We start from the raw sequence: 20,000 nt of genomic DNA, 5'->3' as shown, positions 1-20,000 counted from the left end.
ACCCCCTAATGGGAGCCTTAACTCCCAAATTTTAGTCATTTCTTTTATGATCCAAAACTAGGTTAAAAGTACTGAATGGATCTTTATGAAATTTGGAAATTATATTCTAAGTATAACCCCCATGACAATTCATATATTTTTGCTGTTGATGAAATTTTAACCAAGATATTAGACACAAATGAAGTAATATTTATAAAATTTCATCTTCTTACAAAGTTAGAAAGACCTCCACGGGGACTTAACACCCACAATTTTGTCATTTTATCTAAGCAAAAACGAATACAGTTGTGCTCTTGGAAGCTGTAGGGTTACCCGAGCATAAAAGTTGGGCATTATTTCTAATTCAATGGTACAACAGTGTAACAGTTTGCTTTGACATTCACTTACATTGTGATTTCTGCGATGTGGTGCATAAACTGTTAAGTAAACGAGATGCATCTTTGCCTCCACTGATTCAGTTGCAAAGTGTTGAGTAAAGTTATTTGATTGCAGGCCTCCTTTCAGTCTTTTTATGATCACTCGGTCACACATATTTCCCAGATGGTAACATTGATTTCAAGGCCTTCCCAGATTAGTGACTGGTTATTCAAAGACATTTATAGATTTTAAATTTATTCTGTCCAGTTACGTATCACTATAGTGGTCATTTGAAAACTCCAAAGGTGACTCTTTAATTTCTTCTAAGCCCTCACGTCACACAGTTGTTAATGTTGATTTCAGTTGGATCACGCCCTTCCAATTGCTATAGATTCGTAATGCATCTTACGGCTGTGTCTGTCACCTTGATGGTGAGGAATCCTAGATTGGGAGTGGTAACGACTAGGGTAGGGTAACTGACTGCTTATTGTGATCATTCGTCTTTTGGTTTCCTGTAGCTTTGCTCTCTTTTACAAACCCAGTGAACATATATTTCCTATTTCAAAGAAATTCAAACAAGTTAAAAAGATTTTCAACAATTCAACTTCTCTGGTTGACATTAAGATGCCCACCCCCAACAGGGACCTAAACTTTCACATTTTAGAGCTCCATGACCTTCATTTTTCAGGAGCAAAATCTTTTTAACAGGTTCAATAAGACTGGAATTTTTTAATATTCGCATAAAAATCAGTAGTATGGGATACATGTGGCACGATTACAATTTTTTTAGGGTGTGTAAAGAGGGAAATAACCCTCATCTGCAATTTTGATGAAATTCGAAACATAGATATTCCAGTTCATTACAGAAAATATAACAGAGAAGTCTAATTCTTCAATTGAATGTAACCGGGCAACACCGGGTATCTCTGCTAGTATTCTCTAAAAAATATATTCTTTAAATAATTCTTTGTTTCTGTTAACCAAATCATAGGACAATTGTGTATATTTCCGTAGTGATTTCCTCATCACAGCTTTTATTCCAGACTCTATGAGAAAGGATTTTGATTTGACAACAAATACGGGAATAAACATAGTAAATGGTGTTTGACACAATTCACGTTTAACAACCAGAATTAACCAATTTGTTTCACGGAGATGTGATGTCATTGTTAGACTAATGTTATTGCGTGCGCTTTGCATGTAACAACATAATTGTATCTGTTTAAGATGACAACCAATCCGATGTAACAATTTCTGTTGGATAAGCGCAGAGGATCAGCAGTGACAAAGACAATATTAGGATAAATACTGCACAACACGAACGACGCTGTTAGTTAAATCGGGGTTAACATATATGCAGCAGGGAACTCTAAAAAACTAACTGGAAATTATGTACTGAAGGGAAACTATAATCATTGACTGATATTATTGTAGTACGTATAAGAGATAACTCTGGCCATATTTTAATGTATTTCTTCAACAGTGAAACACATATTTCCTCGTACTCGCCAAAGTTATGATGGGAGAATCACTAAGAAATTATACAATGCTGTTAACGTTGCTTTGAATAAGAGAAAAATAGAATTATTTACAGAACATATCACTTGGAAATGTCATTCGCATGAAAAAGAGTATTTTAATATGTTAACATGTTAAACTATTGAACTATATTTTGTTTAAAAGAAAAATTTGAAACATACACTAGCGGCTATAAATTCTGGGTGAACAGCATCGATAAATATTTCACAGGGATAGGTTTTGCTGCTAAATTGCATTGCATCCCAGGGTACAACGATCAAAGCAAATATGTTAACATAAAATTAATGACAGCTTAACACAAACTTGGACCCCCTTCTGAGTTGTTATATTTAGATTGCATTACTTACGCCATTTCACCTCGTTAAACAAGTCTCAGTTTTAACAAGGTTTTTATCTCCTCTCCTTAAGAATACAATTCCAGGACTCAAACATTAGAGAAGTGATAATCTAATGATGTTCTGAGGGCGTAGAGTGGGGAGATAAACGCTGACAAAATTATGTCATATTAGATACCAATATTTTATTGAATCGGGTTGTTGTCTTGGCTTTGTCTTTCCATTTATATCTAGTATGCTCTATAGCAATATTAAATAATGCAGTACTTATTTTATATTGATATTTGTGAACAATAGCATCATTAGTTACAGATTTCCAATGGGGAAAACCATTGGTTCACTGTATAGAGGAGAAACACGAAGATATGCCAGACAAGGTGCATAACAAATATGTTAAGGGATTTCGCTCATAATGCATCAGGATTCGGTTTTATGAGCGACGTTTATGTTCTTTGCTGACATAAATGGTTGAGAGATATACGCAAACATATACACACATATATAGGCAATATTATACAGGGTGTTCGGGCTAAATTTGATAGTTTGCATAAAAGGAAAAAAGACACAATATCCTATCCAAAACAATTATTGCTGGGAGATAACAATTTACTCAAAGTAGCCCTCAGCATCCACCACGGCCTCAAGACGGCCCCGAAACCTGGTGTATACGTTCCCCACTGTGTCCCTTAGAAGATCTTCGAAACTTCCTTGATCTTGGCCACCAGCCCGGACTTGGTGCTACAGTTAGAGCGAGTGCATCTCTCTCAACCGCGCCCCACATATAGTAATCCATGTGATTACTATCAGCGGGATTAGATGGCCAGGAACGGATCATGGTGAAATCGTAGAAATTCTCCATCAACTCAGTTTGATTCTTTCCGGAGGAGCAACAAGGAACAGGATCTTGCTGCTACAAATATGATTTACAGCAGTAACCTTCTCCAGCCAGGAATTGTCCAGTCTCCAGCAACTCCACGTAACCCCATGAATTGATCTTAAGGTCCTATTAAAAGATGAGGAAATTAACTCCACCTTGCAGACGCGGTCAGAAAGCCTACCGTGTCCCTCTCCGCTGACCACGGCTTCGTAGTTTCCATTGCAGCTTTCCATATCATGTCTTACAGAATTTACAGTAATCACAGAGCATTGAGCAACAGTCATTGATAAATGGCAACTCATTTCCGCAATTCAGATTGTTTCCACTCCTCCATGTCAGCTAACATTCTCTGAAGGAAAACTTTAGTCTTTATACTCTCCAAAGCCGTAAATTGTTCAATTTTGCAAAGCATCTTCTGCAAGTTCTTTCATTCAAGCATTCTTTCCCATAAACTGAATGTATGTTTCGAGTCGCTTCGGCTGCGGAGTTTCCTTTTTTGTACTTATAAAGCATTATGTGCCTAAAAATCCAAGAGAAAAAAAATTCCTCAAATTTAGCCCGAACATCCTCTATGTGTATATATATATATATATATATATATATGTATGTGTGTGTGTGTGCATAAACATAGATACATTTACATACGTCTCTCATATATATTCATAACTACATACACACACATACATAAACGTGTACATACATACATATACGGACATCTGTATATGTATGAGATAGAGAGTGAGAGATTATAATATAAACGGAATAACAACTGCAAAAAATCAATCAAGGTGCACGTGCCAATACACACACACACACACACACACACACACACACACACACACACACAAGAGGAGAGAGAGAGAGAATAAATAATTCTTTCTAATTTTGTCACAACACCGTTTAGGTTTTTCGACTGCATGCTGGCATTTCTTTTCTACTCTAGGCATAAGGCCCGAAATTTGGTGGGAGGGGCCAGTCGATTAGATCGACTCCAGTGCGTAACTGGTACTTAATTTATCGACCTGAAAGGATGAAAGACAAAGTCGACCTCGGCGGAATTTGAACTCAGAACGTAAAGACAGACGAAATACTGCTAAGCATTTCGCCCGGCGTGCTAACGTTTCTGCCAGCCCGTCGCCTTCTGTGAGAGAATTTATCATAAGATAAAACAAGTTATATAAAGTAGAAACAGTTACTGAAAAAAAAAATTGCATACTACAAGAGTAGATTCAGACTACATTAATAATTTAAATACAGGGATTTAGAAGACCGTGTGAGTTCATGGCGTCGTCAGACAGCACCAAGCACTCTTCTTACGTAAACTCCCAGTTCACTAAACTCTGCAATACAACCGATACAACGAAAGTATTTCGTACAGTCTGATTAAGCCACTTCTGACGAAACTTCGATGTTACTGTTACGAGATCTATGAATGCGTGCATGTATATGGATGGGGCTAGATATGGCGAATAATAATTTAGGAGAAACCCATATATGCCATAAAAAATGAAGTCTTAAAATTTCACTGCATTTAGATCAAACGCTATGGTAAGCTTTCACAATCTTGAAGAGAAAGACAGTATGGAACTGTTATCTACGAGTATTGACTACCTAGTGAACATTTCGTATGCTCAGTCAGATACATCCCGGCGTGTTCATGTCCAAATAAGTAGGAGCAGGTTGTGCGTTAGGAAAACGCAACCACGAGTATATAGAGGTTTTAATTTAATTGAATGATGAATTGCAAAATATTCGTTCCAACGTTCTTGGTTGTTTACACATGATCAAGTGAGATTTCAGAATGTTATGGCTTATTCAGTCAAGCGAGTTTGTTAGTGTAGAGCATGATTTCTTTTACTTTTATGAGTATGTATGTAATAATTGCATGTCAGGGATTGGTTATTCTACCAGGTCATCCCATAAGTTCTATCCGACTTTCCCTTTTTAAAAATTGAATGAAATAAATTTAATAGTATTTTAGAAAGTCTAATGGAATTAAAAATAATTTTTATGCATTTTTGTACATTTAAACTAATTAAATATTATTTTACAGAATGATAGAGTTAAAATTTCTTTGATTAAAACACTTTCTAACATAGAAGTATCCAAAGAGAATTTGAGGCACATAATGCTTTATAAGTACAAAAAAGGAAACTCCGCAGCCGAAGCGACTCGAAACATACATTCAGTTTATGGGAAAGAATGCTTGAATGAAAGAACTTGCAGAAGATGCTTTGCAAAATTCAGAAGTGAAGATTTCAGCCTTGACGATGAAGATTGAACAGGACGTCCAGTTGAGTTTGATGATAAGCTCCTTGAGGTATTACTTGAAGAAAATCCTGCATTATCAGTTGAAGAATTGGCAATAAAGCTTAGTTCAAACCATACAATTGTTCATCGTCATCTTCAACAACTTGGAAAGGTTTCTAAACTTGGAAAATGGGTGCCTCATGAATTGTCCGAAAGCAACCGCAAGTCCCGAGTTGACATCTGCTCTTCTCTCCATTCTCGCGAACCCATTTCACCCTTTGACTTATGATTGATGACGAAAAATGGATCTTCTATCGAAATGTTAAACGCTGTAAACAGTGGCTTGGTAAAAGGGAAAACGCTCAACCACAAGCGAGAAGAGAACTTCATGGGGAAAAGGTTCTTCTCTCTATCTGGTGGGATTGCAAAGGAGTAATTCACTTTGAATTGTTACCAACTAATGCAACAATCAGTGCCCAAGTCTATTGTCAGCAATTAGAGAGTTTGAACGAAGTTTTGAAGAGAAAAATACCTGCTTTAGTGAATCGAAAAGGAGTGATGTTTCATCAGGACAATGTGCAACCTCACACTGCAAAGATCACATCACGGAAGATCGAAGAGCTTGGTGGGAAAAAATTGCCATCCACCTTATTCTCCCAACCTTGCTTTTTCACACTACATTTTGTTTCGTAGTTTACAGAATCATTTGGGGGACATAAATTTCGCAAGCTAGGAAGAGGTCGAAACTGACATTTCAGAGTTCTTCGCTTTGAAACCAAAAGAGTTTTACATTGATGGGATTAAAAAGCTTGTAAATAGATGGACGGAAGTCATAGATAATCAGGGAAAGTACATTGATGATTAAATTTCAATTAAATATAACATTTGATCCCTTGTTTTCTTTATTCAAAATTCGGACAGAACTTATGGGATGACCTGATATTTTTGGATTTTATTGGACATTATTTGCTTTCTTGACAAATTTAACTTGCGAACCTGTATATCGGTACATAGTATCATATTTGTATTTTATTTGGTTCTGGAATATGATGCATTAGTGATAGCTTCATATTTATTGCTGTGCACTCATTTACATAAACTTAAATGTGCATTGGGTTATATTTTGATTTGCCATTTTGAAAATAAACCTTTATCCGTAATCATCATCTAGTTTTCTGGTTGTTCACTTTGTTTATGTATGGTGGCAGTAACCCATATATTTTTATTACTATCATTGTCATTAATAACTTATTGCTGTAACACGTAAATTTATAATATTTATAATATGAGGTGAAACCCAATGTTGCTTCTACCTGAAATAAAGAGTAGATACCGACGCCGTAGCATGCGTCTACCCGTTAAAATTATATGGTTGGCACCAGAAAACATTTTATTATTCCTTCATGTGATCTGATTTCACGCCGTAGAACCAAGCTTATATAAAAGGTGTAGAAGCAATGTATATTCTATGCTTTACTCTCGCTGATAATGTTACACGGGTGGCTGTTGTTAGTTACCTTCGTATTCCACAGATAGATACGACTTAACACATATACCAGAAATTCAATGTACTGGCCCTGAAGTGATATGTGCATATAAATGGCTTCAGTATTCGCTTCTCATTTGATTATCTACATGTTTATGTTGTAGCATGTTTTACTTAATAAGCTTTATATATTATTGATAGCAAAATATTTATTGTTGGGTAGTCACTCCTGCCTTTACATAAACAGCTGTGTGCAACTAAGTTGTATTTAGATTTGGCGTCTTCAAACAATACATTTCTCTCTCTCTCTCTCTCTCTCTCTCTCTCTCTCTCTCTCTCTCTCTCTCTCTCTCTCCCTCTCACACACACTTTCCCCCTCACTTTCCCTCTCTGTACATATACATAAGCATTTATATATATTTACCAGATGTATACATATATGTATTACACATATATGCATAGACATACTCATACATAGATATATACACATTTGTATACACGCACACACGCACATATACATAATACATATATACATACATACATACATACATACATACATACATACATACATACATACATACATACGTTTGCAATTTATTTTTAATAGCTTTTACGTTTTAAGTAGGTGGTCTGTATACGTGTGTAGTATAGTTCTGTTCTTGAGAGTGGTGGTTGTTTATATTATCAATAGATGCTCTCCGTTGTTGCTCGAAAGAAGGAAGGCAGTGGATTTGGTGAGTGGTGCTTTAAGTGAGTCGTGGCGCCAAGTATTTAGCTGTTTCAAATAATGTTGGAGTAGTCATGCAGCAGTGTTTGAAGATTGGGTGTAATGCCACTGCGTATGAAACTGTATGTTTCCTGGAAATTGAGTAGATATAGGCTGAAAAGGTTCTATGAGAAGAGAAATCACTGAAGTACTCCATCAGAGATATTGTACATTCTGGGAGTGTTGTTCTAATACCGTAAATAGGTATGCTGGCCAGACAAGTAGTTTCCTAACCAGCGTTTTGTGTAGTTACTTACGATGGTGTTGAGTACTTTATAGTAAGACTAGATAGCGGCTTTATGGAATCGAAACATTTGTTGATGTCAATGCCAGTAACGTTTTAAGGCATGGCACACTGAGCAGTTACCCGGGGAACCCACAGGTTTACAGGTCTAATTTTGATACATGTAAGTTGTGAATTGCTGTCAATAAATAAATATCACAGGGCTCAGTGCATTGATTTTCCCGGGGATCTTTAATCCTACTAAGGTGGCCCTGATCACTAGCAGTTAGAGTTTACGTGTAGGCCATTTTTGCTGTCGTTGTTGTTCTTGAAGCCATTTAAAAATGTTTCTTTGTTAGGTTTTTCAGCAGTTTGAATGTTACTGTAGTAACCTGAATTCCATGTTTGGCGTGCAGACTCTAGGGGCGTGTCATATCAAAGATAATAGTTCCATGTGCCATGTGAAACTCCTTCACTTGAATTTTCCTGTAACTTTAGAATTCTTATGATTTTGTCCAGCGCCCACTTTCTGGGAATTTAACAGTGATGGCACATGAATTTACTGTTGTTATGTATATATGTCCTGCCCTAAGGCTTTTCAGGGTCTAGAATTCTCCATAGCTATTTAGGTACAGGTAACTGATGCAAAGAGGAGTAAAAATCATGGGTAGAAGTCATATATTTTCGTTTTTACATTCCGGTCTTATTTGTGTTTTTTTTTTATTTTGTTATATTTTTATTTTATTTATTTATTTTGTGGACATTTTTTCGATAAATTTCTGATAAGAGTGTTTCGTTGGTATCGCAATGTGAATATAGAATTTACGGTTGTTACTATGACACTGAGTGTGGTATCACCTATTTTTGTTGTTGCGGCTGCTGCTGCTGTTGTTGCTGCTGTTGTTATTCCTCACTGTTATAGCTCATAGCTCTCTGTATAGTGATATACTGATATTTTGGTGTTTTATGTTGAATACAAATGTTAACACATTTTCTGCTCTTTTGTGTCTTTATTTATTTGCTATCAGTAATTTCTCTTTTATTTTATAAATTTATTGTGTTGAGTCAAAAGTTTTACAATATTTTAGTAACTTATTTGCTTCATTCGTCAAGTTTACAACAAAAGCAACCTAGCATTCAAAGTAGATGCCTTCGTGTTCCACCGTCTGAAGCCACCTTCCTGCCAGCTCTTTGATCCTGAACTGATACAGGTTCATATCCATCGAGGCGAGGAACTCCTTCACTGAATCTCCTCTTCACCTCTTCTTCGTTGACGAAGCGTCATGCGCGCAGGAAGTGTGTGATTGTGGTACTGTTGAATATCTAAAACTTTGACTCCTTTTGTTGCTAGGTCTCATTTCGTTGTTCTTCATTCCTTTAAAGTTTTTGAAAATGTTTTCATTTCTTCGTTTCTGTGCGAGTCTGTTGCGGTGAGAATAATTTGTAAGTGATTCTAAAGAAATTGTGTTTTGTGGTAACTAAGGGTGTAGAGCTGAAGATGTTGTGAAAACAAAAACGGTGCAGTTAACTTATTTGTCAGGTTAATGCGCGCTGCTTTGTTATTTGTACTATCTTAAAACGAGATAGTGAATGCATAGCAAACTCTTATGATGGTGTTTTGTGACAGCAATAAAATTCCGTACTTGATATATGTAACCGTGTGAGAAGATTAGTCAGATCAAACCTGATAATACATGTGTACGCGTGCGCACATGCGTATGCGTATACATACACATATGTATGTTTGAATGTATGTATGCATATATGTATGTATATATATAACGGGAAGCTTTATGAAAATAAACAAAAGACGAAGGCAGGTGGAATACAAACAAACAATTGTATTAGTATGGCGCTCAGGAATATAAATAAAACAAGTCTTTTACGTTTCGAGCCTACGCTCTTCAACAGAAAGATACACAGAAAAGAAACACGGAGAGAAACGAGAGAAAAATGCGTGCAGAAGCTAGCGAATCAACATATATATATATATTATATATATATATATATATATATATATATATATATATATATATATATATATATACACACATGCACTCAAGTATATATATATATATATATATATATATATATATATATATATTGATGTTGCATATCTCGTTTCTCTGTTTTTTCCGTTGTTCGGTAGTAATGACAAATAGTTGTTTCAGTCGCTTCTTAATTTATATTAATTAATTAATTAATTAATTAATTGGACGGGGTCTCTCTTTCTATCTATCTCTCACTCTCTTTCTCTATCGCCCTCACTCTTCCTCTCCTTCTCCCATCTCTCTTTCTTATCCTCTATCTCCCCCTCTCTTTCTATCAATCTATCTATCTCCTTCTAGCAGTCACATTCTGGATATTCCCTTGAACCTAGGATGGGGTGGGGGGAAGAGGGTGTCTATATTTTCCTGCAATTGTATAGGTAACTAAAACACTTTATGAAAGTACGGTACGTATTAGCTACTCATTCTCACTCCCTCGCAAGGGATAGTTGTAATATTTGAACGGACATATCTCAGAAAGGAAGAACAGTAGGAGTAGACACCTGACCGTCTTTACTGGGAGGAATCGACTTGCGAAAGATCACGTAAACCGATGAGAGGACGCTACCACTTACATTGCTCTCGGCTGCTAAGGCAACAATGGCCAATGACGAGGAGCAAACAAGCAAACAGCAGCAGCAGCAGGTGGTGGTGGTGATGGTGGTGGTAGTAGTGCGATGGTGTTGATGATAACAGTGTAGTTCTTGTAATAGAGATAGTGAGGTTTTAGCGTTGGTGCTGATGGCGGTAATGGTGGCAAGTAGCAGTGGTGGTGGTGGTGGTGGTCGTCGTCGTCGTCGTAGTCGTGGTCGTGGTCGTGGTCGTGGTAGTAAGAAAGAGATGAAGAGATGAGATGTTAATTCTGCGGTAGCTAGTCATACCAGCTTCCTGCATCCGCTCTGTGACTATATAAATTCGGCTGGAGATTGGCCAAAGAAAGAAAGAGAGAGAGAGAGAGAGAGAGAGAGAAAAGAAGACAGAGAAGGAATGAAGAATTTTCAGCCGAACAAAAACCAAGAAACGATTAATTCCGTTTCATTTAACATTTAATTATTTTAGTAAGTTTCATTTACGTTTTTATTTCCAGAAATCCTTAGAAATGATGCCGTCTGATTTTGAAGAAATACTAAAAGAAAACAGAATACTGCAGAAGGTCAGAGATTAATTACGTTTCTAATCTATTTTATCTAATTATTATTTCTAATGACGGAATATTATGTCTTCTTCATCGTCATTACGGTGTTCTTTAACTTTTCTTTCTGTTTAGCTTCTTACATATCCGGGATATCATGAATTTAGAGACGGAACCGGAAGTTGCGAAAGTGGGAAACGGAAATTGATTTTGTTTTTGTCCAGCTGGTTAAGCAGAACGATTAGAGTCAAACGTATCACTCGGGGATGCAACACGATAGATGCAGCCATATTTGTGTTTAACCCATGTGGTCACATGACCAGCATTTTAATGTTACACTCGGTGTACCTATTCTTATTCATTTATTCTTTTATTTGTTTCAGTCATTTGACTGCGGCCATGCTGGAGCACCGACTTTAGTCGAACAAATCGACTCAAGGACTTATTCTTTATAAGCCTAGTACTTATTCTATTGGTCTCTTTTGCCGAACCAAAATTGGTTGTCAAGCGATGGTGGGGGGACAAACACTCACATATATATGAATATATATATATATATATATATATATATATATATATATATATATATATATATAATATATATATATGTGTGTGTGTGTGTGTGTGGTGTGTGTGTGTGTGTGTGTGTGTATACATCTCAAAATTTGATATCATTTGAGATGTAAATATCACAGAAACTACATAGTCAAAGCAAATGAAACTAAACAAGCTTACTGTTGAGTAACATAAGATTTATTCCTCCAAATTTGAATGAGAGATTCAAAGGTATGTGGATTCCATGAACGATTTCACAAATGTTCAACATGTGCACACCTTGAGACACGGCACACGTCAAGTCGGCACACGCTGCAGCATGTCTTGGGTAACAGTCTCCATTGCGGTAGTGATTCTCTGCTCGAGTTCTTCCAAGTTTGCAGGAAGAGGAAAGACATAGACCAAGTCTTTCACATAGCCCCATGTTCACGCTTTCGCTTATCATCTGCCTTTATGGCCTGAACGAGCTGCAGCTTGTAGGACTTCATTTGCAAGCGATTCTTTAGGACGTGCCAAACTGTCGTAGGAGGAATCTGGGTTTCCAGACTTGTTCCTCTTACGGACTTCTTGGGGCTACGCATGAGTTTCTGGCGAACCCGCTCGACAGTCTCTTCCGATGTTAGTGGTCGTCCAGATCCTCTTGCCCTGCACAGACAGCCTTCCTGTTTTAAATTTTTGTGCCATGTCCATATTTGCATTGCCATTGGGGACTTTTTAGAGAACTCTCTTATGCACACTGCATAATCTTGTTCGACTGCATTCGATCATACACCATCACACAAAACGCTTTTGTTCCTCCATTTCTGTACCTGAAAAGATAAACATATCAAACATTAAACATATAATTTTGACCTGTTTCTACACATGCTGTTAAAATTTGAACTCATTTGAACCAGAACTGGCAAAGTTATTAGATTATGAAATGATATCAAATTTTTTGAAACATACTGTATATATATATATGCGATGGGCTCCTTTCAGTTTCCGTCTACCAAATCCACTGACGAGGCTTTAGTCGGCCCGAGGCTATAATAGAAGACACTTCTCCAATGTGCCACGCAGTGGAGCTGAACCCGGAACCATGTGGTTGGTAAACAAGCTACTTACCACACAGCCACGTCGGCGCATCCACACAGCCTAATAGTACTAATATGTGTACGTGCGCGTATGTATTGTATGTTCGTGTGCGCATGTTTGGTGTATTTATTGAAAGATATAGAGTGATAGGTATTGCTCCAGGCATGAGGCTCGTCTTTAACTTTTCTTGGTTGATATCTATAGATAATCCATGAGCAGGAAGGAAATTATTGAGGGTGGAAGTTCTGGTAAGACGAAATGCTAGAAGTGTTTAGTGCACGACTCTGGGAGAACGATATATATATATGACAAGAGAGTGCAAAAAAGAGAGGTTCGATATTGGACAGTGAAACGCCAAGGGATAAATACACTTTTTAGAACACCACTTGAAATAACAAACATGTTGGACCAGGAAAAAATGTTACACCTCTTAACACCGACTCCAGTGGGGATATTGTATGACGCTAATTGCCGTTGTGGGAAAAGGGAACAGCACATTTATTGGCTAATAACGGCTTCTTCGTGCAAATGAATGAATCAATGAACCTATGCCAATCTAATAGAATGCCTTTGGGTGTCATTAAAAATTTCTTGTGCATGCATGTTAATGGCGCATTCCTTTACGAGTGAGCTTATATGATATAAATGAATGAGTATTATATTAGTATATCATTATATTATCTAGAATTTTTAAGAGTGTCAGTAATCAATAAGAACTGGATAATTTTCTCGTCCTGGAAAGAAAGCCTTGTCTTTAAAATTTAAGTTTTAAATATTTATACAAGTGAGGCTGCTCTGAGATTAACGTTTGACTTTTGTGCTTGGTAGCTTCCTATATCTGACGAATAGCCATGCTCGAAACGTCATATTCTCTCCTCTCTCTCTCTCCACACATGCACACACACACACACACACACACACACATAAATATATATGTTTAGTCTGACCAGTACATGAATGGTAATATTAGAATCACATTTATTCTTAGGTTACGAGTATTTCGATAACAGTTGGATTATAAATCTTTTAACAAATCTGCTTTCGTATATTATTAAATGCTCTATATTATTATACGTTGTAGATGTTATACAGTCAGTATATGTTATAGTCATCATTGACCAGCTAAAACGGTTGACACATTATTCGTGGGCACAGACATAGATATCTGGTTAAGAAGTCGACTTCGTGGTCATCACTTCGCTCTACGGTGCCGCGAGTAACTGCATTCTCCCGGATGAACGGTATTACAGTAATCCTCCGCTTTACGGAAGTAATGCGTTCCTGAAAATCTAACCATAAAGAGAAATTCCATAATGGAAAGTTGTTTTTTTTAATTTTTATTTTCATATTTATTTCTTTATAAACATAGAGAGGACAAACAAGAACAAAGCGACTAAGTCGATTACGTCGACCCCAGTGCGTAACTGGTACTTATTTAATCGACACCGAAAGGATGAAAGGCAAAGTCAACTACAGCGGAATTTGATCTCAGAACGTAACGGTTGACGAAATACCTATTTCTTTACTATCCACAAGGGGCTAAGCACAGAGAGGACAAACAAGGACAGACAAACGGATTAAGTCGATTATATCGACCCCAGTGCGTAACTGGTACTTAATTTATCGACCCCGAAAGGATGAAAGGCAAAGTCGACCTCGGCGGAATTTGAACTCAGAACGTAACGGCAGACGAAATACTGCTAAGCATTTTTCCTGGTGTGCTAACGATTCTGCCAGCTCGCCGCCCTTTATTGATTTTCATATTGCCAAGTGAGATTGCATTCCTACGGACGTTTTTGGAGAACAAAAATAAAATAGAAAGAAGAACGGAAAATTCAACAACACAGAACAAGCAACATGATCGCCTTTGCACATGAAAACAACAACTTTTAAACATACACGGTACGGTGTAGATACATAAAAACACGAAAACAGTTCAAGAGGAATACTTTGGGGAATGAATAAGAATCTTAATATCGAAGGAGTACGTTCTTACCACAAAAGATGTTGACAACTGTATGAGAGGCGGTGGTGGAACGAGCGTTACTAGGAGGACAAAAGACAATATTGACTATCTTATAGTTTAATATCACGAAATCAGCTTGAGGGTCGAGGAGCTTCTTCAAAGTTGTGCTGTTTATGACACATCGTTTCTTTGTACAGTTCGGTATAGAAACAGGGCTCATTGTAAACTCCTCTTGTAATTTTCATGCTACGTTCTCGATGAGTATCATTATCAGCAAAAACCTGCAAACCTTCCTCTCTAAGTTTCAATCGTTTAACAAAAATTTCTGTAGCCAATTGAAGTATGTTCAATTACTAAAACATTGGTTCCTGATTAAATAAAATTCCTTTCTGAGACATTAGCAACTCAGTCGCATAATCCTCTATAACATCCTCAAATCTTACACCCTTTGCAAGAGTCACAATATATCTGTCCGAATTTGTTGTAGACTTACTGTTTGAGAAAAACTTGTAGTGTCACGGATATAGTTTGGTCGTATACTTCTCCAAGTCCTATTCAAAGGTGAAGGTTTCACTTCATCTCATGAAGCTATATTATCCACAGTATGCATTATGTTGAATTTCTTCCAGAAATTTCCAACTGTAGATTTATCCTCCAAGTGAATTGCCTTCATAAGTTGTTTGTAAGTTCTTCTCATATAATATATCTTGAAGTTAGCAATCACATCTTTACCTATTGGAGAAACATCATCTTTCTCAATCGAAGCCGGAATACTGCAGGGAGACACACTCGCCCCATTTCTTTTCATCATTGTTGTTGATTATGTGCTACGTATGTCAGTTGATACCATCTCTGGCAAGGGCTTTGAAATAAAACCAAGAAGAAGTTCCAGACACCCAGCTGAGTACTTGACAGACACTGACTTTGCTGACGACATCGCTCTTATCAGTGATTCTCTCTCCAATGCCCAGTCTCTTTTACAATCTCTTGAACAAGCCTCAAATTGTGTAGGTCTTTACCTCAATGAGGCCAAAACTGAATACATAAACAAGTGCCTGTCCAACAGTGATTGCATCATCCACACTCTCAACAGTGCGCCTTTAAATATGGTTTCTGATTATAAATATCTTGGGTCATACATATCATCATCTGGAAAAGACTTTCTAACTAGAAAGGGTATGGCCTGGTCAGCCTGTAATGACATGCATAAGATCTGGTCATCAAATCTAAGTAAAGACTTCAAACTTGAAATATTCAAAGCCACAGTCGAACCAATTCTACTATATGGCTCAGAAACCTGGACGTTATCAAAGAAGCTTGAGAGGCGGTTGGATGGAACCTACACTCGCCTCCTTATGAGAGCTCAAAATCTCTCGTGGAGGCGCCATCCAACCAAAATGCAAATATATGGGAAATTGCCACCTGCGTCATCTCTTGTGAAAGGTAGGAGAGTCCAGTTTGCTGGACATTGTTGTAGAGCTGAAAAAGAAGTAATTTCTACTCTTCTCCTCTGGAAGCCATCTACTCGCAACACCAGAGGGCGCACACTCTCCTACCCTGATGTAATCTCCAGGGATACAGGCATCCAGCAACAGGACCTCCGTAATGCTATGACGGACCGTGAAGTCTGGCGTAACATAGTAAATTCCATTGTCTCGACCACGGTCGAACAATGATGATGATGATGATTGGCTGGAGCAAAGAAGTTGTATTCTTGTCATCTAAGTTCGCTGGGTGGCCTCGGAGCATTGTCTAAAAAAGCACTGATTTGGGAGAAATACACGAAATTTAGTTACATGAAGTTTAGTCTACCTCCGATTTGGCGTTCAAAAAAAAGAAATAGATGAAAAACCTTTTCAAAGACTGGCTGACAGAACAAAAACGTTTGTAAGCCAATCTTTGAAAAGGTTTTTCATCTATTTCTTTTTATTTGAACACCAAATCGGAGGTAGACTAAATTTCATGTAACATTTAAAAGCCCTTGAACTTTCAGAGTGATGCATCTGTAGGGTTTTTAATTTCATATAACCAGCGCCATTCCGCCCCCCCTCCACACACACACACAGAAGTGTCAGCCGATTTTTAGAAGCTTTAAATTATGGTGCTGATATTTTCTTTTAGCGCGCATACGCTTCCAGCTGAGTGCGGTTTCATCAACATTTTCAGGTTGTGCAAATTTATGCGCTTTAAACCTTTTAAACCAGGCTATATTAGTCAAAAAGGATTTTTCATTAGAAGTTTCACTTTATTTTTTATGCAAATCTTTTTCTATAAACCTTTGGTTCTTTCTTTTTTGAATTACCATCATGTCTATCGTCACATTACGCCGATTCCGAGCCTCGTTCCATACACCCAAGTGTCGTTCCATTTTAAGCATTATATTAGATCTATGGTAAAACAAAGTCCGGACAGTCAACGAAGAAGCTTCTTGAACACTTGAGATAATTTTCTCTCTATTGTCACGTATTGTTTCCACTTCAGATGTGGCAAGATTAATGTTTTGGGAATGCAACTTAGTTTTGCCTATGCATCAATTCTTTTGAAAGCATCAAGCTTAATATCCAATGTAATCCCTTTGCGGTTCCTTTTCGCACTATTTCCTTCATGTCAACTTGATAGCGTCTTTCAAGATATCATAAACTGAAGGCAAATCCAACAGCCGTGGCGATTAATTAGCCACAACAAATAATTAATAAAAAAATACTTGGCCCAGTAAAGATCTGATTTGTGAGAGAGGAAAACTGTCTTATTCCTATTCATGTAATAATCTTTCCTATTCTAGACACTTGGCCCGAAATTTTGGGGAAGGGGGCCAGTCGATTAGATCGACTCCAGTACGCAACTGGTACTTAATTTATCGACCTCGAAAGGATAAAAGGCAAAGTCGACCTCGGCGGAATTTGAACTCAGAACGTAAAGACAGACGAAATACTGCTAAGCACTTCGCCCGGCGTGCTAACGATTCTGTCAGTTCGCCGCCTTCCTGTTCATGTAATAATGAAAATGAAATGAAAAGTGAACGACTGGAAAAGACGAGATATTATATGATTACAGTTAGCTGAAGTTACAGCGCATTTTATAGACAATTTGCTCCTTGCACTTCTGACTTAAAATATAAATACACACACACATACACACACAAACACAGTCACCCACAAATACTCATTTACACTCATACACACACGTGTTGGTGTACCATGCTAATATCTGGTGTAGCCAGTTGGATTCATGGATCAGTGGATTAATAGTGAGGAGGATGTGGGTTGCATTGGTTTAGATGCTAATAATTATGGGCGGATATTGCTGGTGTTATAGTCGTTATATTTTCATATAAATTGTATTGTTGTGGCTGTTTAATTAATCCTCATTGACCCAAGATCAAAGACATTTCATTTCAACTTTTAAAAATACACCAGTCTACCACATTATGTTTTTATTTGAAATGGATTTGCTAATCTACTTCATAGTATATATTACTGCTGCAGCTGGTGCGTGTGTTTGTGTTGATAATAGAAACACATGCACATAAACATATATACATATACAAACACATATACACACGCACCACGCACACACACTCACACTCTCTCACACACACATACATATATATATACATATATATATATATATACACACACACACACACACACACACACACATATATATATATATATATATATATATAATATATATATATATATATATATATATGTATATGTATATTATGTATATGTATATATACTCACATTATGCACATTATATATACATGTATGTGTGTGTATGTATGTGTGTAATGTGACGATATTTTTCCAGATCGTTAACTATATACTTTGATCTTAACTAAAGCGCAAGTGGCCACTGAGCTAAGAAGAAAGTGTAGTTTTAAATTGTTAACAATTGTTTAAATTGTTAACAATTTAAAACTGTGCAATACAAAGTTTTTATAAGAGCGAAATTACAGACTGCATCCCGAAATTAATAGTCATTTCCGTAAGCATGGAATCCCATAACCTGAGGTAGCCGTAACTGCATGGAATGTTTAACACCACCACTTGGTCAGTGGGTTTTTTTAGCTTGGGTTTACTCTGTTGAAAGTATTCAATGCAGGTTCCTACTGCGAGGATAACTTTTACACTTGCTCTCACCATAGAATCTTGATAACAATATTGGGAATTACTCATCCTCGTCTATCAAAGCCAGGAATAAACAAAGAGGTTATCTGGGGTGGATTCTATGAGTCTTTCAAAGGGGGTGATATTTTGATTGGATGAAAAATAATGAGAGTCAAATTTTATTGTTTTTTTTATAAATTTCATTGTTTTCATTAAACTTCTTTAAATATTTCTTATCAAAAAGCGGTAACGAAACAAAGAACGAAAGAATTATTGTTTTTAAATCAAGATATTTTATTACAAATTATAGATATTTTATTTTAGAAATTTACATGTCGGGGGTCGATAAGTTATCAGAAATTCCATTAAGGGGTCAATGATATAAAAAGCTTGCCAACCCTTTGTTTGAGTCATCTAAAATTTGTTTCTGTCCTACACGGGTTAACTACTGTTAAAGGAAAATCTTCGATGGGAATTAACATATGTTATTGCCAGAAATATGGTGAGCAATCTTTAGCGATGTTATAGTTTAATAATAGAATTTAGTCAATATTTGTTATCTGACATCGAATTTTGAAAGCCGAAACTAATTTTCTAACTGGTGTCACATCTAATTATGAATCGGTTTAATTTTGCCAAGCTACCACTGATGTTGGCATCAGCCACCAGAACAAGTGAACCAACCATGCAGATCGCCGCCAATTTTAGTGTTTAATTTACACTAGATGTTTAGTAATACATACCCACACGCACGCACACACACACGCACATACACAGACACACGCACATACGCACGCACACACACGCGCGCGCATTGTCTTTTGATGTTTGTTTCAACACATGAGTGATTTCAGTGTAGTGTACAAAGATAGAAATTTTGAGGTGTCCGCTTACAATGGCGATGCTCAATCGAGACCGGTGGGTTTTCTACGTGCAAGTGTATTCATGCTGAGAAATGCAAGAAATATTGCTATAGCAGAAGAAATGTATGTATGTATGTATGTATGTATCTATCTATCTATGGAAGTATATATGTATGCATGAATGTATATATGAATGTATGTATGCTTGTATATATGTACATATGTATACATATACATAAATATATATATATATATATATATATATAATATATATATATATATATATATATATATACATACATATAATGATATATATATACATATATATACCTATATATATATATACATTATAATACATTTATATATTCATATATATTATAGCATATATTTATATATATATACATACGATGTACA

At 36.6% G+C, this 20,000-nt stretch overlaps 1 protein-coding gene across 1 annotated transcript in view; it reads left to right on the top strand.

Annotated features, from left to right (window-relative positions):
* Positions 1-20,000, top strand: part of LOC115218637 (M protein, serotype 5-like) — a 943,546-nt gene that overhangs the window by 849,686 nt on the left and 73,860 nt on the right. Inside the window, exon 11 of the mRNA XM_029788558.2 lies at positions 10,969-11,034. Within this exon, the coding sequence (XP_029644418.1) occupies positions 10,969-11,034 (66 nt within the window). The remainder of the gene's footprint in view (positions 1-10,968; positions 11,035-20,000) is intronic.

The sequence above is a fragment of the Octopus sinensis genome, linkage group LG1 (assembly GCF_006345805.1).
Source record: "Octopus sinensis linkage group LG1, ASM634580v1, whole genome shotgun sequence".
In the NCBI taxonomy this organism is placed as follows: domain Eukaryota; kingdom Metazoa; phylum Mollusca; class Cephalopoda; order Octopoda; family Octopodidae; genus Octopus; species Octopus sinensis.
The sequence above is the reverse complement of the archived record's forward strand: the minus strand, read 5'-3'. Positions and strand labels throughout refer to the sequence as shown.